At 38.0% G+C, this 27,981-nt stretch overlaps 1 protein-coding gene across 2 annotated transcripts; it reads right to left on the minus strand.

Annotated features, from left to right (window-relative positions):
• Positions 1 to 794: 794 nt before the first annotated feature.
• LOC129266375 (zinc finger protein 431-like) lies at positions 795 to 26,726 on the minus strand. 2 transcript variants are annotated; one of them, XR_010294384.1, is made up of 7 exons: positions 26,318 to 26,662; positions 16,516 to 16,771; positions 15,686 to 15,853; positions 14,945 to 15,279; positions 6,034 to 6,274; positions 2,250 to 4,793; positions 795 to 1,416 (listed from the first exon to the last, which is right to left on the minus strand). XR_010294384.1 is itself a non-coding variant. In XM_064103489.1 (6 exons), the coding sequence occupies exons 2-6, from the start codon at positions 16,754 to 16,756 to the stop codon at positions 3,430 to 3,432; spliced, it is 2,349 nt and encodes a 782-aa protein (XP_063959559.1). In that variant the 5' UTR covers positions 16,757 to 16,771; positions 26,318 to 26,726; the 3' UTR covers positions 795 to 3,429. The 2 variants fall into 2 exon arrangements, 1 of the variants encoding a protein (XP_063959559.1); XM_064103489.1 differs by having other exon boundaries at positions 795 to 4,793; positions 26,318 to 26,726.
• Positions 26,727 to 27,981: the final 1,255 nt, after the last annotated feature.

Here is a 27,981-nt window from a genome sequence, read left to right on the forward strand (position 1 = left end):
GTAAAACCTACGACCGACGATGTCGGACCCGTTACATAAAAATAAAATATCGCTGTACTTGTTTTTAGGGTCTCATTTCAGGGAATAGATTAGAGTATCGTTTTGTTTCCAATACTTGTTAAGGGTAGGGTTTCAGACGCCAATACTTGTTAAGGGGTGCATTTTCAGAATATGGAAAATACGTGTTTAGGGTGCTTTTCGAGACCCCATGGTCGCGCATGGTATCCACTCGTCAATGGAAGTGGCCCCCCCGGGCCACACTCCCTCATCCCCTTACGGACACAATTCATTACTTCTCAAATTCTTTCTCCACTTTCCTGTCACTACCATCCCCCCCCCCACTCTCTTATACTTACCCTCACTATCCCCTACCACTGTCTGTCTCTCTCTCCCTCCCTCTCCCCCACCCCACCCCCCTCCCCCTCTCTATCATTTAATCCTGGGCCCCATCTTACAAAGAGTTGCGATTGATTCGATCAATCGCAACTATGGACGACCAGCAACGTCAACATGTATTATTCATGTTTGTTCAAAATATTTTTTAACTATGATGTATATTCATGAATTAATTGTTTTCTTGAAAATTTACTGTGCTTCTCTTTGTTTACAAAGGACATTGTGCTAATTTCCTATAGAAAAAATTATGACACAGATGGATTTCCATAGAGTTACGATTGATTGGATCGATCGTAACTCTTTGTAAGACGGGGCCCTGGACTAACCCTCCTATTTTGGCATCATTATCATCAATACCTTGGTTTCTAACAACAAACCGACACCATAATACCAGTACAGTACATCTGAAATATTGCATATTTTAAATATTTTGTACATCTCTTCACGATTTGCTACATAATCATTCCTCTTATTACTCAATGAGGAATACATGAATGGAAAACATAAAAACTAGATGTATACTTCATTAGTGATGACTTTCAAATATGGGGCCATGCCTCAAAATAGCTGGAGAAAAAATACTGAATTATAAATACTTCTATATACAACATAATTATGGGGAATATTATCTGACATGATTACAAATAATCGAGTTGTTGACGATGTTGGCTTCACTCGGAGTCAAATGAACAGAGACCAATCATGGGAAAGAATTGGACTTACTAGTCTTCTGTTAAGAGATAACAGCGATTGGATGATTTCATTTATTTCATACTCTTCATTCTATTGACTATCTAATCTAATCAAAACTAACAGTAGGCCAATACATCTCTATCCCTATGTTGAATTTGTTAAATTGCACTACATTTATGTTTTTTTTCCCTCAATTTTCACTAAGTGTCCCAACAGACCCAAGAGTCCAAAATCTATACAATAAAAAAATACATATTTGAACTACCATATGAATAAAAATAAGCTCATTTGGCCCTTCGGGCCGGATGAGCTAACAAAACTTGACACCTCACAAATCCCCATTTTAAAGGGAAAATATGTCATGAATGCATATCATTATATATAGCTAGAAAGAGTATCTACTCCCAAATAATTTTATATCATATTTATATGGTATGTCTCCAGGCTTGAATAATCAGTAGGTATTCTTTGCAGTGATGTAAATTTTGATTTGTGCCAAAGTAAGGCATGAATGCAATAAATGAACCCAGATGCCATTGATGTCATGATCCTACATGAGTTACTAAACATATTTGCAAATCACATTTCAATGACATCTAGAATTAATACTAAAGTGTTTACTAAACAATTGTAATGTAAATTATCTAAAAGGTGTTTTGGAATGGAATTTAATGCAGCAGCAGCAGCGTACAAAAGGGAGGGGTTACAGGGGTTCAAAATCCCCCTTAAATTTTTTTGATACCAAACCCCCCCCCCTAAAAATTTGTTGAAGACCTTTTTTTTTTGCTTGTCAATTTATTTGGGGGTAGGAAACAACCTAAAAGTTTTGGTGAAGACCTTATCTTTTTTTTTTGGTTGTCAAAATTTCATTCAGCTTGAACCCCCTACCTTTAAAAATCCTGCGTATGCTAGTGCGTTGTAGGATCATGACATCACTGACATCTGAATTCATTCATTGGAGTCATTGGCGCATATCAAAATTTACACCACTGAAAAGAATACCTCCTGATCATCCAAGCATTAACACATACCACATAAATATGGTATCAAATTATTTGGGAGAACATACTCTTTCAGGTCATATATAATAATTATGTGTTCATGATATAATTTTCCTTAAATTGGTGATTTGAGAGGTGTCAAGTTTTTTTTACTCACACAGTAGATTGATTGTACAAAAGTCTCTAACGGTGTCACTCAATTTCTAATACATTGTACCATCATAGTTTGAAAATTCAATACTTCTAGCCTTCCAAAAGAGCCAGAAAACAGCTAAGCTTTAATTATGTTCATCTCAAAATTTCTTACTAACCCTCTTGGGGAGGTCAATAAAAATGCTGATAAAGAACATAGAGCGCAATCGTTTCTGGAGTTTTTATGAGTTGAAAAACCTATGAGTTGATCAAAGAAAATGAGCTTGATAATGATCTTTATAATAATGATAATCTGCTTTTATATAGCGCTTAATACAACAGAACGTCTCTATGCGCTTTACAGATATATTATTACCCTGGTCATTGGATCATGGCATGCCCGCATACAATGTATGCACTTTCTCCATTCCCTGGGGAGCGTTCCAACAAGCGTTCCAAAATCAATTGCTAAATGTCAGTCGAGTTGTACATGATTGCTAAAAACATTCAACATTGTGAAAAGATCATTTAACAATTGATTACTGATTCGTTGCTTACCTACAGCATTTAGATTTACAGTCCAACTAAATTTTGAATTTTGCAAAAAAATAAATAAATACTTCAGGGCTATTACCCTTAGCACTTCATTATTTTTTTCCTCCATGACAAGTATAGCATTGTAATTCGTAATTAGATTTGTAAGGAAAAGTGGCAAGATAATGCAATTTATTCTGAGTTACACTTTGAAAACAAGATCTTAAAACAGACAAAAACGTCACCCTGAGCATTTACAAGTCAAAGGAGTAGAATCATGAATACGTGCCTTTCACTCGGAAAAAGTAATGCATATACAATAAAAATCATTTTGTAAATATAAGGGTGACATCGACTCAATATTCTTTCAGTGTCCAGAAAGAAGGGAATATTCTTCACTTTCTTGATAGTTTCCAACTATATCAAAACAATTTCAAGGAAACATTGAAAATAGATAGCCATTCCATGGATGTAAAGATATGAAATGCAAACTTTCAGCAACTTTTTCACCCCTGCCGGTTAACCCTAACCACCTGTTTATAGCGTTTAAAAGTTTTTCAAAATAAGCAAAGAGTCTGGAATAGTTCATATGGGCTGGGCCATAATCCCTGGTGTTCTGGAAATAGACATGCTGGAAATTCCATCAACAGTTACTAGAGTTGCAATTTTAAACCTACTTCATATTGCTAGTGTTACTACATAGACTACTATCTTCTTTAACTCTATGCTTGAACATATGATAAGTGTAATGCTGGTTCAAAGAGAATGTTTTATTACAAATCTCACAAGAGAAGGCCTTCTTTTCTGTATGCAACGCCTTCTTGTGAGCTGTGAGAGCGGCATTTCCTGTGAATGCTTTCCCACATTCTAGGCAAACATAGGGTCTAATGCCCTTGTGTCGTCTCTCGTGTTTGATGAGATTGGCTTTATCACAGAACCCTTTGTCACAGACGGAACAGAAGAACCGCTTCGGCCGTTCCTGATGCATGCGTCTCCTATGCGCAGCAACGGCCTTCTTGACTCGGAACCCTTTGCCGCAGATTTCACACTTGATCGGTTTCAGTCCGGTGTGTTCATCTTGATGGTTGTTCAGCGCGCTCTCCGACGCGAAGGTCCGAGGGCACAGCTTGCAGCGATAGATGCGGTTCTGCTCGTGGCTATTAATATGGACCAGCATCTTAGCCTCACTGATGAACAGCTTAGGGCAGTAACTGCATTTGTAGGCTGCATCTCCTGTGTGGTGTTCCCGCTCATGTTCACTGACCTTCTTACGTAAGACGTACCTCTTGGGGCAAAAGCGGCACTTGAAGGGTCGCTGCTGAAGATAGTAGTGAGTGCCTTTACCAAGCATGTCCTTTGGTTCATCTGGAGATGGTTCTGATGGATGGTGAATCTTGGGAGGTGATTCCTTCGCCTTCGCAGGCGGCGCCTGCTTCTTCGCCGAAGTCTTGGATGGCTTGAAGCCTTGGTGGGTTTGCTCATGCTTCAGACAATGACCTTTCTTCAGGAACCGTTCAGAGCAGAACCTGCATTGATAGCTATGGGCGTCCATCTCATGTTTCGCAAGGGCCGCCCTTGTCCTGTACTTCTGGTTGCATTTCTTACACACTTGGAACTTTGGATCGTGTATGATCATGTGATTCGCGAGAGTCTTTGCATTGGCCTGCCCTTTACCACATACAGGACAGGCATGCTCTTGACAGTCATCGTGGAACACCTCATGGGCTTTCAATCTCCCGCATGAAGGAAATACCTTCCCACAGGTTCCGCATTTAAACTCTATCACTTTTGCATCCTTAGCTACCTCTTTCGTGTCACTGACTACCTCTTTCTTGTCACTATCCACTATCTCTTTTCGGACAGGCTGTTTGGTGTTGACATCCGTTTCTATTGATTTCTTCTTTTTCTTCTTCCATGTGAGTACAGCGATCATCTCATCTGGTTTCCCAATGGTGTGTTCACATCTTATGTGTCTCAGGATTAGTTTGGTTGATGTGAACAGCTCCTCACACTGGCTGCATTGGAACTTCTGTGAATCTGAAAATGAGGAGATAATATGACCTTATAAACTTTAAGGATTCTTGTTATTGCCATTACAAACCTGAACAGGCAAGTGCATTGAGAGTTCTCCAAGAATGTGATATAGGTATACTTTATTTCTAGGACAGAGTTATCTGAGGTTGTCGGTCACAAAAGCATTGTCCTGCCCACCAGTGAATCAATGAAATTAAGATATAAGAAATTATGTGTCAAAGACTATGAAAAAAATATAATTTTTAGAAGAAAAACAATCAAAGTGATGATTATATCCATTGTAATTGCAATGCTTTAGGTCAGAAAGGAATTACCAGAGATTTGTTAGAAAAGAAACCAGTTACCTATCAAAATATCTATGATTGAGCGGGAAGGGTACCACCATACTGTTAAAGAATTCTTCCAACAGGCATAGTCTCCTGGCCTGGGGCCTGTTTCATAATAGATTTCCAATAACACTTTTTAAGCTACTGACATAATTTGATTGGTTAATAGTGGACTTGTTATGGGAATTGTGCATTTGTTATTGCAACAATTCTTTATAATAATAATAATATGCATTTGTACAGCGCCATCTATCTAGAAACAATCTATTCCGAGGCGCATTGTTGTTATTATTATTACCCCGGCCTTAGCTCGAGCTGCCTTTCAGTGCTCGTGCATTCAAGGAATTAATCCCACCGAGTACCCATTCACCTCACCTGGGTAGAGTGCAGCACAGTGTGGATAAATTTCTTGCTGAAGGAAAACACGCTAAGGCTAGGATTCGAACCTACGACCCTGTTTCAAAGGCGAGAGTCAGAACCACTAGACCACGACGCACCCACAATGACATTGGACCCTGAATTTAAAGTCTATCTTGGGGATGACTAGACCAGGAATAGAACCCATGACCTTCCATTTTTAGAGGTGGGCTCAACCAATTGAGCCAACATGCCAGTTGTGGGATATCATATAACGTTACTGTGCTGATAAAACCTTGTATCTCAAAATAAAAAAAATTTGAAGGCAGCTTAGAAAAGGCTGTATTCTAAAAATATACCAATGGTGGCAGTCTCCTGATACCTGTGAAGAACTCTTTCGAGGAAAAAAGAAGGTTGCTTCCCATGTTAAAACTCTAAAATCTAGCTTATTCTGAGCTGTCAACAAAATATTTAAATTTTGAGATAGGCGGTTTTATCAGACCAGCCAAGACAAATTCTTGTTTTATATTTTAAATCCATTTTTATCTTGTCATACATACCTTGATCAAATTTGAGATCCTGAAACCTCGTCTGAATCCCGACACACTTCTTGTACTCCTCATCATAGAAAACCTTCAGTTCACTTCCTGGTTGAATTACCTTTGTGCTTCTGAAGTAGATATTGCCATAATGCTGATACGCCTCCATGTTCTGCTCCTCTTCGCTCCTTGCGCATCTGATGTGTGACATCCAGTTTTTGCGTCCGTCGATGTACAAGAAGACTCCACCTGGATTGCATATCTGTAATCATAGAAAACAAACATATGCCTGATCATCAAACCAGTTTTAACAATGGTTTTATTTGATTGCCACCAATGATCAAAATCCATCCTGTGATCAATTATTTACAGAGTCGAGATGCTTGGTGTTAATCACGGATGGGAACTGTTGACAAAGTAAAGCATGACTATCAGAATTGCTGGAATATATTAAGGACTGGGCTTGAGGAAGATACTACAAATAATAATAATAATAATGGATATTTAGAGGTGATAAAAACAAAAAGTACCATAGCGCATACAATGTATGAATAATAATTTAACATTTGCAATAATTACTACAATATTCAAGATAAAAAGGGAAATTAATTATTGAGGAAAAAGGTATGTCTTAAGGGAAGATTTGAAGCCAAGAACACTGGAAGCATTTCTATTTGAAAGAGGGATAGCATTCCAAGTCTTGGCAGCTGCTACAGCAAAACGTTTTTCGGCAGAGGAGAGTTTTGACAAGGGAATGCAAAGTCTGCATGTGTCAGTGATTGAACGAAGATTACGAGAGGGTGTGTATAATTTAATGGTATTATTAAGATATTCAAGTGCTAATTGATTTAGAGTTTTGTATACATATAAACAGACTTTAAACTGAATACGTTGGAATAGAGGTAGCCAGGGGAGTTCCTTAAGTAGGGGTGTAGTATGAGTTCGGGATCCAAAGCCAAAAATTAATCGAGCGGCACGATTCTGAATAACCTCAAGTTTTCTTCTATCCCTAGCTGACAAAACAGTGTATAAGCTATTGCAGTAATGTAATCGAGAAAGAATAAGTATTCTCATATCTAAGTATTCTCATATCATCCAGTCATGACAAGAGCAAAGCGTCTTGTGATGAAATATATAAGTGTACAGTATCTTCCCAAAACCAACTCAAGTCAATGTCATTAATAATTGCAGCTGTAAAATGTGCCACTATTATTAGTAGCGATTAATATATGCATGTTTGCCTGTCGATACCTCAGATTTAAGGTTATTCATGAATAACAATTTAATCCTGGCTAAGTACATGTAGTTGTGATCTCAACTATCTAAGGTGTATGTACATTCGCAATCTTGTGCTGGGCTTTGATATTAAATTGAATAAAGAAGCACAATAGGAAAATGACAGAATTCATGGAGGGGTGTATGGCTAATATGATTCTCAGAAATACAGCTGAGCCCTGGCTGGACCAGTCAGACATATTTTACATTTGGTCATTTTCAAACGTGAGTGACACGACAATCGGAGAGGGTTAAGGGCTCATATCTTAAAACTTAAAGGTTATGAATCAATCATGACTACTATATTATATACAATGTAGGACTGGCATGGGCCACTAACAGTTTGATTTGAATTCTATAATTTGTTTAGTAGATATGATTGAAAAATGATGCGTGAGTGACACGACAAATTTTGGACATGGGTTTCGGACCATTATCACTTATGATTGGATTTGTGCCCAAGTAGCTGTCCAGGAGTACTGCGAGTACCCATACATGTACGTAAATAGTGTACCTATCTAGCACATATAGTCAGAATCAATCAAACCTTATCTATGGAAAATGGTGCCCTCCTATATACCGTGAGTGACACGACATCCAAAACGTGAGTGACACGACAAGTGCAAAAATACAACATTTATCTCAACAACGAAAGTATTTTTGGCACGATGTACAAGAGTGAAATCCCATCAACCAAAAAACAAGCTTAATTACATAACAACTGCCTTCTTCAAGTTGATAATGTGTTATCCTAATGATTTATTCTTGGTTTATGGTCATATTTGCCCATCAACTCACATTCCCTATACCATACCGCATAATGGTCACACTCGGGCTTCTACCACACTCCTCTTTGGAGGAGGAGGCACTTGAAGGAGGTGTTATGTGGTCTTGGCATTGACATCAACATCAACATTCTTTTTGTGGCCTGTTTTCATTCAAAACTTTAAATCTTTCTCCCTATCTATAAATGACAGTTTACGGGTTTACAATTCAGCATCCACAACTGATGGAATAATTTTTCCTTGTAAGAAACGTATTCTCAATAGTAACTCGCATCATCTGGCATGGTCTGGTAGCCAATGATGTCATGTATGACTCCTTTTTCTTTAAATATTGGATTACAATATTATCCTCCTTAAATATTTTAGGCATTGTCCTAATAGGACATGGCAGCTTCAATGTCCTTTTTTGTACACTGTACCAAACCACAGTTACTTGGCTGCACACTTCAGATGGACTATTAGCAAATCCTTGAGAAACTTTATTAGGGATCAAGTTCAACTCATCAAGCATTGGTTTTCTCCTGAACACTGCTTGTATGTGGACCCCTCCAAAGGCACTGGACCAAAATTCAGAGCTATGATTTTCAGCAGGAATCTTGCAAGCTGCTTTTCATTGCTACATGTAATTATCATTATATTTGATAATAAACCAAACCACGGGTAATACATGGAAAGCCACGAGGTGAAAGACGCCCAGTCAGTACCTGATTCTTGCAAAAAGCCACAGCACAGTCTGTTGGTATTACCTACAACTACAAGTCATTAGCCTTTCCTTTGATGAGCCCTTGGATGTTACACTGAAATTCAATTCAGCATCCTAAACCATCAAATACCTCCATATGGCATAGCTTTTTCCCCCACAAGGTCCAGCTCAATTCTATTAAACCAGGGTACCCCCCAAGAAAAATTGATCTACATGAAAACATGGCAACTCACCAAAGTTGCTAAAATGCAAATTCGGTCTTGGTTGGGACTTGTTGGGACCTACATATACAGTACATAATTTACTCTATCAACTTGTTATGTGTAATGCAAATCTGCTCTGAACCCACATCGGCCGGCTCACGGTAGTTTGCTGTGCAGACCCTAGTTCATCACTAGTATGAATGGTGGCCGAACAAAGAATGATTTTGAACCAGGCATGTAGTTACTTCAAGAAATATCCAAAATGCTCTTTTAAATCTCAGTATATTCTCACCTGAGATGTTCTTACAAAAAATTTGTTTATTTCATGTCCTCAAATACAAGCTTTGTGGCAAAAAAGGTTAAATTTAATTGATAAGAAGGGAAAGAGTTTTTTCTGATTTTGAAAGAATGTTTGGTGTTCACGGAGATCTCTTCATACACTTTTCTACCATTAGAATATTTTATCTATTTCTGCAAATTTCAAAATAAGATCCCTGACCTTGCTAGCTTTAAACCTTTCTTAATTAGTAAGACAAAGAAATAACATTCCTAAAAAGATAGGTGAACGTTCTGCTCATTTCTGTAAATGGAGACAGAGAATGTTCAAGTCATACCTAACTAACTTGAACCATCACCAAATCTTTATGCACTGTAAATATGTTCATTACTATGTATAGTGGTTTTTCTCTTGATATATTCATAATTTTGTGTTGATTATGTTAGTATATTCATTTATCTCAGTACATTATTAAAATATGAATTAGGATCTGAGTCTTCACACGAATGGAAAGTTGTCAGGATTTTTGAAACTGAGGAAACCATGGAGAGGAAAGAAAATAGATGAACTAAATGTCAAATTCAATATTTCCAATGATAGGGGTGAAGTTGGGAAAATGGAAAAAAAATATTAGCCTTACATAGGCCTAAATGATGTCAGGAACAACATTTTGACTCCATCCCTGAATTTATCTCATAAAATGCTTTAAAAATTATTTGATGTCCTTTTTATACACAATATGAGACCGTGAGTGACACAACATTTCGTGAGTGACACGACATTGTGAGTGACACGACACAACTTTAACAGTTAATTTCAGCTTAACCTTAACACATTGGACCAAGTTACTTTATATAGAATAAGGTATGGGAAAACTGTATTTGCTCCTGTACTGGGATAAATTAATTTTCAGAATACACAGCTCTAGAAAACTTTTTGTCTTTAAAACGTGAGTGACACGACAACCAGTTTTGAAAACTTTAAAGATCTACTTTTTTCAAAAAAACACTTCAGATAACATTTTTTTGTTATTAAGGAGTTAGATACAATACAGAGCTTGTATCTTGCCAACAATTATGCTTCTAATACAAATGTTATATTGTGATAGGCAATATGTGAATTTTAATGCAAAAAATCAGCATTTTGTAACATTAAATTTCCCTTGCACTAAATTCACTGTATTTCAAGACACAATGAATAATTTTATGTAACTGAAATGGAAAAACATACTTTGAGATGTCTAGTTTCAAAAACCATTTAAGCCTACTGATTTCTAGCAAGTTTTAATTTTCACCCCCATGTCCACTTATGTTTGAAAATGACCATTTGGAAAAAAAACTGCTGAAAACTGCTTATCTAATAAAAGAGAGCCAATGGAGTAAATTAGAAAGTCAAAAAGGGGCCTAAGCTTTCGATCCTAGCAAAATCTTTGTCGGAGGCAAAATGACAAACATATAAAGTGGAACAACCATAATATAGACCACAAACAAGCTACAGCAACACTAGAAACAAGGAGACAAAAGGGGCATTAGTGAGTAGAGAAGACCAATCAGGTTAGTGAAGGGGATGAAAGAAAAGGAGTAGGCAGACACAAAGGGAAGTTAGTGTAAGTAAAAGGCCAATAAAAGACCTCAAGCCAAGAGGGATTAAGATAATGAGGCAGGCAACATCAAACAGGATCTGGAACAAAACAGTGATAATGGGATGAATAACAAGAGAATTAGTGAGAGGTGAGTCAAACAGGTTACAAAGAAAGGCATAATAAACTGGTGCATAAGAGTGGGGGGGAAAAGGAAAAGAATGGGGAACAACTGATAATGTGCAAAAGACATAAGTATATATGATAAAGCATTAAACAAACTAAGAGAAGGTAAGTGTAAATATGTATCTATAAGTGATATGTATATAAATATATCCAAAAAAGAAATGTATATGAAAAAATATAAATACACATATGGTGTAACTGATATTGTAATCCGCTAGGTGTGACAGGAAAAAAACATAAGACTATATAGTAGGAAAAAAAAAAAAAAACCTGTATACATGTATGTGAAAAAGAGGAAGTTAATTGCCTAAAAAGGTAAAAGCAAATATAGAAGAGAGGGGGTGTATTATGAAGAAACCATAGTATACATGTAAATAAGCAAATGTGGTAAATCTAAAAGAGGTGAGTGGAGAAAAAAAAAAATATATATATATGTAGTATAGTAATAGGGTGGAGCGAGTTGCTTAGATTTTAGTTGTACAGACTGTTTCCCCCTGAGGGTTCATCAGCAACTAAATCAAATTTAATGTTGAACTAAAGTACAGTTAAAGAGAACAATAACTCTAGTGCAGTCAAGCAAACAAACAAAGGACACAATGTAAGGGGGATAAATGACTACAGTGAACAGGTAATAGCTATTCTTTAAACTGAGTAAGGAGAATTGGGGTAATGTTGGGGTGGAGTGGGTTTGACACATAAGGGGGGGGGGTGTGTTCTATGGTTAACCATAACCTGAAAGTAAAAATTTCTTCTTGTGTTTACAAGTTGAAATGAGTTCTGTTCTTGAGTTTATCATTGCTGCTTTCTTGGCCGTGATTATGTGGTACTTCTCCCACAGACACAGGTTGCATCTCTTTGTTTTGGGTGAGTAGGGCTGCGCATGTCTCACGATTCTCCATTTGACTGAGTAGGGCGTTCCTTCATCCTTCAGTCTCCATATGTACTCGCTGAGCTTAGTTTGGTGCCGTTTCCCCCGATTGGTGATGCTTGCTTTGTGGTTAGCGTACCTTGTCTTGAATGGAGTTGATGTGAGCCCGATGTACACTTTCCTGTCCCTAGATGTCACTACCTCGGCTTCATAGATGACATTGGTGGCCATGCATTTTCCAGGGATCGGACAGTCTTCTTTCTTTCTGCAGTTGCAGGAGTCCTTGGCTTTGTCTTTGCTAGTGTCTGTAATCTTGTTGTTGTGAGCTTTTATTGCTGTGGCCATGTTGTCCATGCAGCTATAGCTGACTTTCAGCGTGTTTCTGTTGCAGACCTTGTTGAGCTGATGTTCTTTTGGGAAGTGCTGTTCCACAAGGGCTAGGAACTTTCTGCCGATGTTCGTCCTAACATGCTTGCTGTAGGGTGGGTTGAACCATGTTATGTTTCGTTTTCTTTGACGTTGGGTTTCTTTACTGCCACTTGTTGAATGTCTCGGTGAGTATACCAGCTTGGGCTTGTGTCCAGCATCTTGAAGTGCTTTCTCGTAGTCTGGTTTGGCACTGTTGAAGATGTTTTCGCTACTGGAAATGTTGGACAGGCGGGTTTGGATGGACTGCGGTATTCTCTTGGTGACATCCGGCGAATGATTCGATTCGGCATGTACATATAGGTGGGAGTCTCCTGGTTTTGAATAAGGTCTGAACTCTTTCTTGGAGAGGTCGAATGTCACATCAAGAAAGTCGACAGTGGTTGCATTAGCATTGGCTGTGATCTGAAGTCCGAACTCTTTGAATTTCTTGCAGAGGTCCTTTTTTATGTTCTCGGCTGCTCTAGGGGATGCATGGACAATCGCCAGGCCATCGTCTCGATATAGGCCAATGTTTGTTTTGGGGATTATGTTGCTGACTTCCGCCAGTATGTATGCGCCTACTAGTTCGCATGTCTCGGCACCGTCATACGAGCCCATGGTGACGTCGAAGAGGCCCTCAGCGTTCGCCTTCTGCCATGTCTCATTGTTGTGGAAGAGGAGGGTGTTCTTGGCATGGAAGATGATCTCTTCCTCTGTTGGTGTTATCACGGTGAATGTTTTGGCATATCTTATGGCCTTAGTCAGTAACTTCCGGCTGATTGAGGGGTAGAAATTGACGACGTCAAATGACAGGAATGTTGACCTGGGTCTTGTTGGTGTTCCCTTGAACCATTCTATCACTGCTGTGGTGCTTTTCCATTGATGGACATTCGTTGCTTCACGCACCTTGTCATTGATTCTCTGTAACACCTTCTTGGAGATTATACCAACTTCACTCTTGCTTGGGTTGATGAGCCTGCACGTTGGGTGGTTCCGGAAATTCTCTTTGTGGTCTTTGAGGGTGACGTATGCTGATTTCGGGGCGAGCACCTGGATCCTGTCGGATAGCTTGAGGTTGTCTGCAATCACTTTGGCCTCTATGTTCGTGTTGTGCTCAGCTTGTTGGTCTGACCTCTTGTATGCTGCGGTGACGTTGTCCTTCATCAACTTGTCGTATTCCTGAGGAGCGACCGAGTAGTAGTTGTTTGTTTTGTCTGCAGGTACCAGGATATTTCTTTCGTTGCGTATCCTTTTCAGGTCTTCCTTGAGTCTACTCTGGAGTGGTGAGCTGACTTTACGGAATCTGGTATCTTCAATTAATTTGAGCAGGTCATCCTCGAAGGGCTTCAACTGAGGTATGAATGGTGGGGACTTAGGGCTTCTGAATCCGTAAGTTTCTTTGCGGTTTGGCTCCGATTGGGGGTTTAAAAAGAAGAACGCCCGCCATCGTAGTCTTTTCGCAAATTCCTCAACTTTCTGTATAAGTCTCTTGATGTATTCGCTGTTAGACGACACTGGTATGTTCTTCGTGCTGTATTTGTGCTGTGGTTATATATGTATATAATAATTATTATATCGCCTGAATAAGGAAGGAAAAAATTGAGCTGAGCTTGTATGAGATATGGGAGGAAAGTAGAGGAAGAAACTATAATGTAACTATTCAAAAGAGCTGAGGGGAAAAATTATATGTATATATAAATTGAAAGTGGATAGGAAAGAATAATCAGTCGTTCCCCTCTTGGATGTTCAGGCCATGAGGTTGGGTGGTGCGAAGTCGTCTCATCCAGAGCTTCTCCCTGCTAGTACGGACTGAGTCAGGACGGGTACCTAAAGATTCGATGCCCTGTAGCATCATGTCAGTGATGGAGTGGTTGGGGAGGTTAAAATGGCGGCCAACTGGAGTGTCCAGCTTTGCTGTGTTGACGGTGGATCTGTGCCCATAGAATCGTTTCTTGAGTGTGGTCTTGGTTTCCCCTATGTATTGTACCCTACAAACTCTGCAAGTGATGAGATATACAACATTAGTGGTAGTGCATGTGATGTTGCCCTTGATTTGGTGAGACAGGCTGGTAGAGTTGCTGGTGAAAGTATTGCCCTCGTGAAGGTGTATTTCGCATATGATGCACCTGTTGCTGGTGCATTTGAAGGTGCCATGCTGTATGGGAGAAGAATGGTTAGTGAGGGAGGGCACTTCAGCACGAACAATGAGGTCCCTGAGATTCGGTGGGCGTCGGTATGCTAGAAGGGGAGTATCGGGAACGGCCTGTTGGAGACGATCAGAAGTGTGTAAAATGTGGTGGTTATCATACAGGATTTTGCGGAGAGGGGGTAGATTGGGATGGAAGGTGGTCACAAGCGGTATTCTGTCGGTGGTCTCCTTGTCACTTTTTGGTTTGAGAACTTCAGATCTGGGGAGAGAACGAACTTTGTTAATTGCCAGTTTTACATTTTACATTTAATAAATTTAGACAGACAAAATTCATGCTTACATCACGGGGGGAAAATGGCTCATTCAAGTAAGAATATATGATATGCTCAATGTTTTTTAATGTTTTTCAATGACAATTAGCTCAAATTGATAGACCGAATGGTTTATTCCATGTGGTATTAGACTTAAAAGTAGACCAAGCAAAATAAACCAGACATACCTCCCATGATGTCTCCTTCATCCAGCCCTGCTCCTCATCCAATAATGTCCCGGTATAGGGTCCAAACTCCACCCCTTTCTCCATCGTATCCCTAGCAACCACCCCCTCCACCTTGTCCTCCGAGGCCACCTTGAATATGAGTCCCTTTGGAAGCTCCTGACTGGACGATATGATGGCATTCTTTTTTAGATTGAGGGCCGAGAGAAGCTGAGGATCGGCGGCCGAGGCGTTCTGGTCCTGGGGACTTGTGCTTGGTTTATGAGAGGATGCAGGAGCCTGCTTGCGTTGCTCTTTAGCTTGGGTTTTCTTGGAAGGTGCTGGAGCAGGTACCTCGCCTGATTGAAGAGTGATGGAAAAATGTATTGTAATTAATCAAATTAATCATCATAATCAGGCCAGGCTATATTGGTAGAATATGGTGGAAGGGTGGGGGATCTTGGCCATCAACATAATGATCTTTTAAAAAAATGGCAAGGAGCTTGATTATGGCAAAATCTACACAATTTCTTTTTCTATTCCTGTTTTTTTTTTTTTGTGGTTGCCCAAGATCGGTCCCCCCAAATTTCATGTATTTTGTATTTCGTTAAAGGTTTTCAAAGAGATTGGGAGAGCATTTTGAAAATACTGTTTTTCATTATTACAGAATCTTCTCCTTCTTTGTTGTTCTTCCCCCTGTAATCGAGGATCAGCGGCTATCCGCAGGTTATTATTCACCTAATCACTCATAGGTGAATCTCTTACCATGATGTTGAGTTGTATTGTTTGTCATCACCGGTTCTGGAGTTGTGATAGGTGGGGCAAACTCTCCGGTCAGTGCCGTAGATTTGACCCCATGACCTCTGGCACTGTACGGTGACTGCTGTCGAGTCTGCTGCATGAGATTGGGGCTTGGAAGCATTGGAGTCGACTCTGTTTTAAAAAGAAATAACAGTTTCAGAAATTTCACTTAGAAACAGCTTACATGTAAATTAGTCCAGGGCTGTCAAGGCACAAAGCCAATGGCCTTGAATGCCCCATTGGAAAGTCTTGATGCTCCTCTCATGACCTCTTGTAAATTTTTGGTGCCTTTTTTTTTCCATATTTGCTGACATAAAGTACCCTATTAAACAGTTGCACTGCCCTTTAAGATCTGTAGAAATATACAACAATATGCAATGATAGCACGGACATCACTTTTTCCCCTGTCCCTCATTCTTGTCTTTTACGAGTTGATATAACATCTTTCTGCATATATTATATACCGTTTATATGAAATCCAATCCTCAAAATAGTGGAAATGTAATGAAGCGTTTTTGCATACAAGTTTTAGTATTATCACTGTTACAAGTAAATCACACTATGGTTTGTATTTACAATGAAATAGGCCCGAGATTAAATAAGTTTACATTCAAAGAAGAATCATACCATTGCTAGCATGTGCTTGCCGAAAAAACAAATTACATCTTTTATGCAACATCGATTCCAGATCACAAAAATTGCCCTACTTTAATTGTATACTTAGTCAACAAAAGTCCCGCAAAAACTAAGAAACAAAGAACAGCAAATTTTTGAATTTGATCAGAAGTGATTACCAGGAAACATTGATCGCAATATAGATGTATGATGCGGAGCAGGGAACGCTCTAATAGGCTGGTCCATGACAAAATCAGGTTGTTGTGAATGCGAGGTTGTGTGGTAAGGCAAGTCCATAGGGTAAGGTGCAACATGTTGCTGATGTGGTGGTGGTGGTTGCTGTTGAGGTTGCTGATGTTGTCGACTGTCTTGTTGATCTCTTTCGGGGCAGTAGAAACCAGGAGGGTAGTTGCCTTCCATGGCTCAACAAAATAGCTGAAGATAAAATTATAAAAAGAATATTCAGAACATAACTATGATATCAATTATGAAATAATTTACCATAGACTGAGCTGACTAGGCTAGATCTAGACCTTTAGGCCCGTATTCTGAAGTCAGGTTTAAACGGTTTAACATCGACCACTGTACAACTCTGTGCTAAAATTATGGAGAGCCAAAATTTCAAAAATTCTGTCTATATTGTATACTTCTTATGTTTACTATTTTTGTTTCCTTTTGCTTTCATAATGAAGAAAAATACTTCAAAAACTTCAGTTATCATTCCAAGACAATTATGAACAATTTGGTGTCCAAGAAGTTAATATATTGGATGTGTACTGTTAGTGATTTGTGCCCCATTTGGCTCTCCATACTGAAACCACAACTTTAAACCAGGGTTTAATTTTAGTTAACAAATATTAGAATTCAATACATGATTCTAAATAATTATTAGTATTATAATAATCATTCATAATCACATTTTAAATTTTATTATATATTTTTAATCTAAAAATTGTTAAAGATAGCATTTTGTAGTAACATCGCTTATCGAAGGTACGTCATAACGAAGCGGTTTAAGGGTCAAGCCTATTGTGCCTTGTTTACAAATGGATCGAGGGATCTACACGAGATCGATCTGGTAAGAAACCTCTATATTTCATAATTTTACTAAAATAATTTTTTTCCCCTTCATACGCATTAGGTGTATGAAGGGTCATAGATTGAAGAAAAACAAACCGATTTCACCCTCTAAATATGGATTTCCTAGACAAATCCATCCGGGTGTGTAGCTGGTCTCGCTTATTGTTATGGCATGTATGGCAATTCAAGGCTCTGTGTACCTCGAGCGAAGTTCGTGCAGGCTCCACTCCACTTCACTACCGCTACACTACGCTTCACCTACCCGAACTTCGAGACCATGAACTCGATCGGATATTCCGAGTGACAAAAGGTGGGATTTTATGGGGAGAAAATACAAAATTCATGCAACATCACGATCTTTAAAAACAAGTGCAACTAATATTCTTACTTTACACAAAGTTTCACTTCTTTTCCATGCTTCTATCAGTCTCAAAATTGATGATTTAGAGCCAACATGAAGTTCCTCACACGTATAAATTATATTAATGCGCTGCCGACTTCAAAACATCGCATGCGGGATCAGGTACCGGGTCTGAATCGGCAGCGAATTATTACGTGTGAGGAACTTCATGTTGGCTCTAAATCATCAATTTTGAGACTGATAGAAGCATGGAAAAGAATAGACAGGAATAACCGTCGTTTCTGGGGATTTATTCAACAATTTCTGACATTTTACTGTAATCCCCATTTAAAATGGTCAAAATGGCAGCCAAACTATAAAATATTTACAAACGAACGTCAACAATCACGAATGTGATATCGATATTGCTTTCGATATTATACGATCTGCTCCATATGCGAACGAAACCGAAGATAAACGATACTAGTTATACTAGTACTAGTACTAGTTATAATCGCGATATATCGATTCGAGACATTAAGTTAATAACGATAATGACGTCATTCAAGATGGCAACTTGCAAGAAAAACCGTCAGGTCAGGTGAAAATGTCTTAGATGACAGATTTCTCAATCATCCAGAGGATTTTTTTCAATAACTCCGGCCCAAGGTATGCAATTACTTAAGTTATTTATATTTCCCTGATAATGGAAACCATGAAACTTTCAATTTTGCTTAAAAAACAGTTTTAAATCGCGATCTATAAAACGCTAGTTCACTATACGTTGGCTGTAGGTACGGGGCCCCATCCCCTTCAGTCTATGTATGGTGAGTGGAGCCAACGTAGTTCAGCGGAACAACCAAAATACAGAGACTGAAGCTTTTGCCTTTTTTGGTCTAGGAAAAGAAGTGAAACTTTGTGTAAAGTAAGAATATTAGTTGCACTTGTTTTTAAAGATCATGATGTTGCATGAATTTTGTATTTTCTCCCCATAAAATCCCACCTTTTGTCACTCGGAATATCCGATTGAGTTCATGGTCTCGAAGTTCGGGTAGGTGGAGCGTAGTGTAGCGGTAGTGAAGTGGAGTGGAGCCTGCACGAACTTCGCTCGAGGTAGGCTCTGTGATGAAAAAGTACATGTCAAAATAAATTTATTAAAAAATAGGCCATATTAGCTAATATGCCCAGCCGCCATTAATACCGCTCATCTAAGTAAAAAATCCGGGACGGGCGCAAAACGCACACATATGAACACACGGGTACAGTGCTTCGCGAAGCGAAGCACTGTACCCGTGTGTTCATATGTGTGCGTTTTGCGCCCGTCCCGGATTTTTTTTTGTTGGTAAAGCTTTACGCGGTATATATGAATCTTAATTTCACTATGACTAGTGAATAGGTGAGTGTGGCGCAGTGCATAATACGTAGGCATCTAAGCGTTTGTGGTTCGAACCTCAACATGGTTCTTTTTTTTTTAGGGGATCGGGGATGTGAAGTATTTCGGTGCTATTTCTAAAGGTCGACATTCGATCGTTTTTATTGCGTATTTCATGAACTTCAACAACTTTTCTATATTGCTTAAATCCGTATTTTCAGGAAATTTGTCACTCTATACTAGCACCTTAATATGCCCAACAATTTTTATATATTGCTTTATTCCGTATTTTCATGAAATTTGTCACTCTATACTAGCACCTTAATATGCCCAAAAGAATTTTGAATAAAATTTGCTTTTCCTACTTTTCTCTTTCGCTCTATCCCCCCTCAGACATTTCAATCCCCCTGTCCGCTGCTTATATACCCCCAAAAGAAAACCCCTTTTCTCGCCCTCTGGGCCAACACGAATTATTAGAATCTTGGCTTGTTCATCACTCTATACTAGCACCTTAATATGCCCAACAACTTTTCAATATTGCTTTATTCCGTATTTTCATGAAGCTTGTTACTCTATACTAGCACCTTAATATGCCCAACAACTTTTATATATTGCTTTATTCCGTATTTTCATGAAATTTGTCACTCTATACTAGCACCTTAATATGCCCAAAAGAATTTTGATTAAAATATGCTTTCCTACTTTTCTATTTTCGCTCTATCCCCCCTCAGACATTTCAATCCCCCTGTCCGCTGCTTATATACCCCCAAAAGAAAACCCCTTTTCTCGCCCTCCGGGCCAACACGAATTATTAGAATCTTGGCTTGTTCATCACTCTATACTAGCACCTTAATATGCCCAACAACTCTTCAATATTGCTTTATTCCGTATTTTCATGAAGCTTGTCACTCTATACTATCACCTTAATATGGCCAACAACTTTTCTATATTGCTTTATTCCGTGTATTTATGAAGTTTGTCACTCTATACTAGCACCTTAATATACCCACAGAATATTAAATTGTGTTCAAAATTTTATATATCGCTTTATTCTGTATTTTGATAAGTTTGTCACTTTATACCAGCACCTTAATATGCCAACATTTCTGTATAGCTTTATTCTGTATATTTTGTATGCAGTCACTCTATACTGCATCAAATTAATACGGACTAAAGCAATAGAGAATTAAGAATCTTGGCTCGATCATCACTTAGTACTTTATGCCCACAAACTTTTCTTTATTCCGTATTTTGGTAAAGCTTGTCACTCTTTATTAGCACCTTAATAATTATGCCCCCCCCAAAAAAAAAAAATATATATTATTGCGTTTCAACTTTACTATATCGGTTTTTACGTATTTTGTTGAAGTTTTTTTACTAACACCCTAATATGCCTCCCATTTTTGTTGCCTTACTTTTCCTTCGCTCTACCCCCCGCCCAGCCAGACATTTCAAACCCAGAACACTGACTTTTCCCGCCCTCCGGTCAATAGTAATTATTAGAATCTCGGTTGATTCGTCCTTATGCTCACCAAGTTTTCTCTATAAGCTTTATCCCGTATTTAGTGAAGTTTGTCACTATACTAGCACCTTAATCAATTTGCCCATCAAAAAATTCAAATTGCGTTTTAACATATGTTTTTCCTTTATTCCGTATTTGTAGCTAATCACCTTTGGAATATACATCTGTACCATTAAAAGTTCGTCTTGCTCTTTCTTGAGGAAAAAAAAAAAAAAGCTAACATTGACAAAATCCATTTATGATAGGGTGACGATGGAAGAGTAGAAAAGATACGCAAAAATGTTGGACATAATAAGATGCCCTATATAGAGTTTAACAATTACGGAATAAAGCAATATTGCGAAGGAGGAAAATTAAGAAACAACATAAAAATACAGCATAAAGTGAAAGTTCATGAATAAATAAAATCATGAACAGATGAAAAAAAGAAAAAAAAAGACACAGAGACACGTAATAAAGCAATATACACCATGAAGAATGAAGACTATAAACAAACGTAACAAATTTATTTATTTATTTAAATATCTTTATACAGGATAACAAGCTCAGATTCACTGTTTTTAAACATGGTCCTGTTAAAATGGAATAACAATATATACAAAAAGATAAAAGTGTAACTTAGGTTCTATACAAATAGTGAATGAATTCGATATCAATAACATTAAAATCAGAATCATCACTAGTAAAACAATTGTATAAAAATAACATATTCAATTTTTGAGGAATCAATGAAATGAGAACATTTCTCTCTTGCTTTATTCCATATTTCAAGAAATTTGGGCCTGCATGTATACTAGCAACTTAATATGCCCAACTTTTCTATATTGCTTTATTCCGTGTATTTTAATATACCCACAGAATATTAAATTGTTTTCAAAATTTTCTATATCGCTTTATTCCGTATTTTGATAAGTTTGTCACTGTCTTTTTACCAGCACCTTAATATGCCAACATTTCTGTATTGCTTTATTTTATTTTTTTTATGCAGTCACTCTATACTGCATCAAATTGATACGGACTAAAGCAATAGAGAATTAAGAATCTTGGCTCGATCATCACTTAGTACTTTATGCCCACAAACTTTTCTTTATTACTTTATTCCGTATTTTGGTGAAGCTTAATTGTCACTCTTTATTAGCACCTAAATAATTATGCCCCCCCCCCCCAAAAAAAAATATATATATATTATTGCGTTTCAACTTTACTATATCGGTTTTTACGTATTTTGTTGAAGTTTTTATACTAACACCCGAATATGCCTCCCATTTTTGTTGCCTTATATACTTTTCCTTCGCTCTACCCCCCCCCCCCCCCCCCCCGCCCAGCCAGACATTTCAAACCCAGAACACCACTTTTCCCGCCCTCCGGTCAATAGTAATTATTAGAATCTCGGTTGATTCGTCGCTATGCTCACCAAGTTTCTCTATAAGCTTTATCCCGTATTTAGTGAAGTTTGTCACTATACTAGCACCTTAATCAATTTGCCCATCAAAAAAATCAAATTGCGTTTTAACATGTGTTTTTCCTTTATTCCGTATATTTGCAGCTAATCACCTTTGAAATATACATCTGTACCATTAAAAGTTCGTCTTGCTCTTTCTTGAGGAAAATAAAAATAAGCTAACATTGACAAAATCCATTTATGATAGGGTGACGATGGAAGAGTAGAAAAGATACGCAAAAATGTTGGACATAATAAAGTGCCCTATATAGAGTTTAACAATTACGGAATAAAGCAATATTGCGAAGGAGGAAAATTGAGAAACAACATAAAAATACAGCATAAAGTGAAAGTTCATGAATAAATAAAATCATGAACAGATGAAAAAAAGAAAAAAAAAGACACAGAGACACGTAATAAAGCAATATACACCATAAAGAATGAAGACTATAAACAAATATAACAAATTTATTTATTTATTTAAATATCTTTATACAGGATAACAAGCTCAGATTCACTGTTTTTAAACATGGTCCTGTTAAAATGAAATAACAATATATACAAAAAGATAAAAGTGTAACTTAGGTTCTATATACAAATAGTGAATAAATCCGATATCAATAACATTAAAATCAGAATCATCACTAGTAAAACAATTGTATAAAAATAACATATTCAATTTTTGAGGAATCAATTAAATGAGAACATTTCTCTCTTGCTTTATTCCATATTTCAAGAGATTTGGGCCTGTATACTAGCAACTTAATATGCCCACCAACTTTTCTATATTGCTTTATTCCGTATATTTATGAAGTTTGTCACTCTATACTAGCACCTTAATATACCCACAGAAAATTAAATTGTGTTCAAAATTTTCTATATCGCTTTATTCCGTATTTTGATAAGTTTGTCACTTTATACCAGCACCTTAATATGCCAACATTTCTGTATTGCTTTATTCTGTATATTTGTTATGCAGTCACTCTATACTGCATCAAATTGATACGGACTAAAGCAATAGAGAATTAAGAATCTTGGCTCGATCATTCATTAGTACTTTATGCCCACAAACTTTTCTTTATTACTTTATTCCGTGTTTTGGTGAAGCTTAATTGTCACTCTTTATTAGCACCTAAATAATTATGCCCCCCCCCCAAAAAAAAAAAAATAATCTATTATTGCGTTTCAACTTTACTATATCGGTTTTTACGTATTTTGTTGAAGATTTTATACTCTCACCCGAATATGCCTCCCATTTTTGTTGCCTTATATACTTTTCCTTCGCTCTACCCCCCGCCCAGACAGACATTTCAAACCCAGAACACCACTTTTCCCGCCCTCCGGTCAATAGTAATTATTAGAATCTCGGTTGATTCGTCGCTATGCTCACCAAGTTTTCTCTATAAGCTTTATCCCGTATTTAGTGAAGTTTGTCACTATACTAACACCTTAATCAATTTGCCCATCAAAAAAATCAAATTGCGTTTTAACATATGTTTTTCCTTTATTCCGTATTTGTAGCTAATCACCTTTGGAATATACATCTGTATCATTAATAGTCCGTCTTGCTCTTTCTTGCGGAAAATAAAAATAAGCTAACATTGACAAAATCCATTTATGATAGGGTGACGATGGAAGAGTAGAAAAGATACGCAAAAATGTTGGACATAATAAAATGCCCTATATAGAATTTAACAATTACGGAATAAAGCAATAACGCGAAGGAGGAAAATTGAGAAACAACATAAAAATACAGCATAAAGTGAAAGTTCATGAATATATAAAATCATGCATAAAAGTTTATGCATTATGTGCGAGATGCGGCAAGACACATCTTGATGTCAGTGGGGCACGATTGACTTTTTGAGGGCGCAACTTTTCGCAGAGGATTAGAGTGAGGATTGTTTGAGAGGATTAGAGTGAAGAAAGAAAGGATAAATGAGAGAGAGATGATTGATGAGCTTGCCGGGCGAAAAAAAAATGAGGAAATTTGTTGACTTGGAATATTTTGGCGGAAGGAGTGAAGGAGGTTAAAATTCAATATAACGGGGCATTTATATATAACCAAGAAGGATAACGCAAAAGTGAGTATATGAAATTATTTACAATTTCTTGTGCATACTTTTTTTTTCAATTTTGCCGTGCCTACCAAAATGCCACATTTATTTGAAAATATCCGAGAAGATCGTATATTGGCGGACCGATAGCGACATGATGTTTGCTGTAGAGGGGATAACTTGGGAGTTTAGAATGAAAAAAAGGAAGCTATATATATGTTAAAATAAAGTTTTAGGCCTACACGCCCACTACGAACATCAAGTGCAAACTAGTTGCGTGAGTTTTTTGTTCCATGTTTAGGCCCCCTGTTGCCTAAACAGAGAAAAGTTCCGGGTGTTATTTCAGGTGACTCAATATACTCAATAGTAAACGCACATCGTTTTAAAATACATAGCGATAATATAAACGAAGTGAAAAAAATAACAAAATCCTGTTTGGAATTATTGGTACCATTATCTATAGCCCCTGGATCCTTAAATATATATATTTTCTAATTAATTAAATCACGGATCGTTGATTCCCTGGCCTGCTAACTGCCGCCGGGGAAACCTCCGTACGACTTGAGCGCTAAACCAGTTTCGGCTGTCAGCTCATCTCATGTGGCGTGCTGACTACGATGCTGGACTGCAGATCAAAAGGTTCGAGTTCGATTCCCATCAAGGACAGAAAAAATAAGGTTAGTAAAACAGTGTTATGTAATATGATATGAAATGAAATGTACAGTATGATGAATAAATTGGATGGAATGAATGAATGAGGAATAAATCCACCCACCATGTATCACACAAAAAGAAAACGAAAATACGATGCACATAGTATGATAGTATTTTATTGAAAACCCGCCGATTTCATATATTTTAGTGCCCCTTCACCCCCCCCCCATCACTAATCCCCGCCCCTCTCTCGCACAGCTGAAATACCCATTAACACGCCACTTCACTGAACGCCGATATCCCGCTGACTGAGCTTTGTTATTGTGCGGTCATGTGTGACACCGGTCGCACATGCTCTTACGCACGTCTAGCGATAAGAATTTTCACTGGGCTGAGCAGTTTTAATGGCGCTTGGGCACAATAGCGAATTTGGCCAAAAAATATCGGTTTATCACAGAGTCCTCTCAATCAATTCAAGGGCAAGGCTAACCCAGAGAGCTCCCGCCCGCTGCGCGGGCGGGAGCCCAGAAGCTCACAGTGTATTCTACCATTGCCACCGAACAAGGGTGATTTATGGTCTAAATATTTCTCCAAATGAATTGTGAAAACAAAAAGTGTACAATTACCACGATTATATGGATGAAGGTCTAGCGAGTGGCAGATTCCTGACATCTGAGCACAGTCTGGAACCTCAAAAAAACCAAAAGTTCTCTCCTTCTACCCAGTCTCGATCGGCCGTTTTGTTACGATTTTTAACAAAAATGGCCGATCGAGACGGGGTAGAAGCAGAGAACTTTTCGTTTTTTTGAGGTTCCAGACTGTGCTCAGATGTCAGGAATCTGCCACTCGCTAGACCTTCATCCATATAATCGTGGTAATTGTACACTTTTTGTTTTCACAATTCATTTGGAGAAATATTTAGACCATAAATCACCCTTGTCCGGTGGCAATGGTAGAATACACTGTGAGCTTCTGGGCTCCCGCCCGCTGCGCGGACGGGAGCTCTCTGGGTTAGGGCAAGGCTAATGAATGTTAGTTTGATATGATTTTTTGCGATGAAACCATTTAATGAGTGTGCGTGAGGCGGGATCTCATTCTCAATGAGTCTCCCCTCGAGACGAACGAAATAAAGTAAGCCAATGTCACTGAAAGATATTTTAAAGGACTGTTACAACCGCTTAACCGCGAGTTTTCCGTCTTCACAGCTCTCTGTGTCTGTGACCGAGTCTGTGTCCATCGAGCTCGGGTCTAGATCTACATCATGTACATCGCATCGACCTCTGTTGAGCTCCGCCGCGCCGCCGAGGCTGGTGGAGCAGCTTGCAGAGCTCCTTGACCAGCCGCAACAGCAAGAGCGCACTGCATAAAAATAACTAAAGCTCAATCTGTGTGGTGATGGCATTTTGCCGACGTATTTTATGACATACAAATATTATTAAAAGGTCAAAAGTAAATTATAATAAAAGATTAAAATTTGTTTTCATATACCACGTCAAAATATTCACAATAACTCACCCCTTACACCCTTATTTGATGTTGAAAAGTGACAATTTTATTGTCTTCAATCACAAAGAAACTCTTCACTCTTCAGCAGCAGCAATCGTAAGGTATCTTGCATGATACAAAATAAAGCAAGGATTTTCTCCAATTTTGCTGCAGATTTTGTCGTTGATTATAAACTCTTCCAATCAATTTCACTCTCTGACAATTAATCGAGAATTTCTGTTGTTGCTTCCATTCTTCTCCCCCTCTCTCTCATGACTTCCTATTTCTCCACTTTCATCAATCATTTCTCTCACACAATTTGGGCTGCCATCTCTCGCTGCTCCCAATCTCTATCTTCAAGTTCCTTTCATTTCCAAAACTAATTGACCCCCTATCATTATCCCTCTTTCATTCAGCCTTCCCCATCGACCTCTCTTCACTTCTTCCTTTATGTGGATGGGTGCACTAGCGTACCTACGGGGAGGGGGGGGGGGCAGACTGCCCACCCCCCTGACACGAGTCTTAAAGACCTTCTTTTTTTTTCTGCTTGTCAATTTTTTTTCTGGTACAAACTCCTTGATTTGTGGTTGAAGACCTTTTTTTTTTGCTTGTCAAATTTGTTGGCGGACAAATTTGCCCCCCCCCCCCTGTAGAAAATCCTAGGTACGCCACTGGATGGGTGTGTCTCTCTCCCTCTTTTTCTTTCTCTCCCTCTCATTCATTCATTCACCTCCTCCCCCCATTCCCAGCTTTGAAATCTCCCATTTCTTCTTAAATCTACTTTTTAAAATCTCTCTACAACTCTTCTACAATTATACACAAAATGTATTCAAATTTCATTATCTTATCACAGGGTCATGGGTCCATAGCTATAGAGCGGGTCCATAAGGCTGAGGGCTCATGAGGCCAATTAATTTTGTCATATTTTCTTTTATTGGCAAGGTGTTTTAACAAATTGAAGACTTCCCGTCGACCCAATATTCTTTAATGTAATCTAAAATATTCCCTGGGCTATTTGACTAAGTTGCAGTTAATTACAATTAATGAGAACAAAAAAAATAGGGTTATAGAACCTCAGCATCACCGGAAGACCCTATTAATGGAGGGACACTATTAGAATTTCCATTTAGAAAGATTTAAGATTCATCTGAAAATTAGTAGATTCTCTATTCCTTCAAAATTTCAAGATCTGCTTGCCTTTTTCATATGAAACTTTTTCACTTTTTAGTAGAAATTCTATGAAGAGCCCCTCTCTTAATATATTCATTTAAATTGGAGATTGTTTTGGGAGTGTAGCTAACAGCAAGGCTACAACACAATTACTCATTCTCTCACTCAACTTTCCTGCTAGCTTCCCCTCTCTTCATTAATGCCCAGATATCCTTACAATCTCCTCAATTTCAAAGAGATACCTAAAGACAGGCAGCGTAACTTTATAGAACTTCTTCTAGAAAATGAAAAATTGTTTATCAAAAAGACAAAACTGACAAGTCTTCACATTCAAGTGAATAAAATTAATTTTGACACGAATCTTCCATTTTCTAAATAGAAATTCTATTCAGTGTCTCTCCATTAATTCCCCTATATTAATCTAGCTGGTAATGAAACTTGAATAGATTGAGTGCTATAATATAGAGTAGGAGCATGGACCCTACTACGAGGTTGTCGTAGGGTCCATGGTAGGAGCACTGTAG

The sequence above is a fragment of the Lytechinus pictus genome, chromosome 8 (genome assembly GCF_037042905.1).
Source record: "Lytechinus pictus isolate F3 Inbred chromosome 8, Lp3.0, whole genome shotgun sequence".
Taxonomy (NCBI): domain Eukaryota; kingdom Metazoa; phylum Echinodermata; class Echinoidea; order Temnopleuroida; family Toxopneustidae; genus Lytechinus; species Lytechinus pictus.

What these genes read in the sequence shown, in the direction of transcription:
- LOC129266375 (XM_064103489.1), bottom strand. Translation starts at nt 16,756, where the DNA reads ATGGAAGGCAACTACCCTCCTGGTTTCTACTGCCCCGAAAGAGATCAA. An exon ending in ATTGCGATCAATGTTTCCTG is followed by an intron (nt 15,854 to 16,515) that starts GTAATCACTTCT and finishes TTTTTAAAACAG; the next exon opens with AGTCGACTCCAATGCTTCCA. An exon ending in CAATACAACTCAACATCATG is followed by an intron (nt 15,280 to 15,685) that starts GTAAGAGATTCA and finishes CTCTTCAATCAG; the next exon opens with GCGAGGTACCTGCTCCAGCA.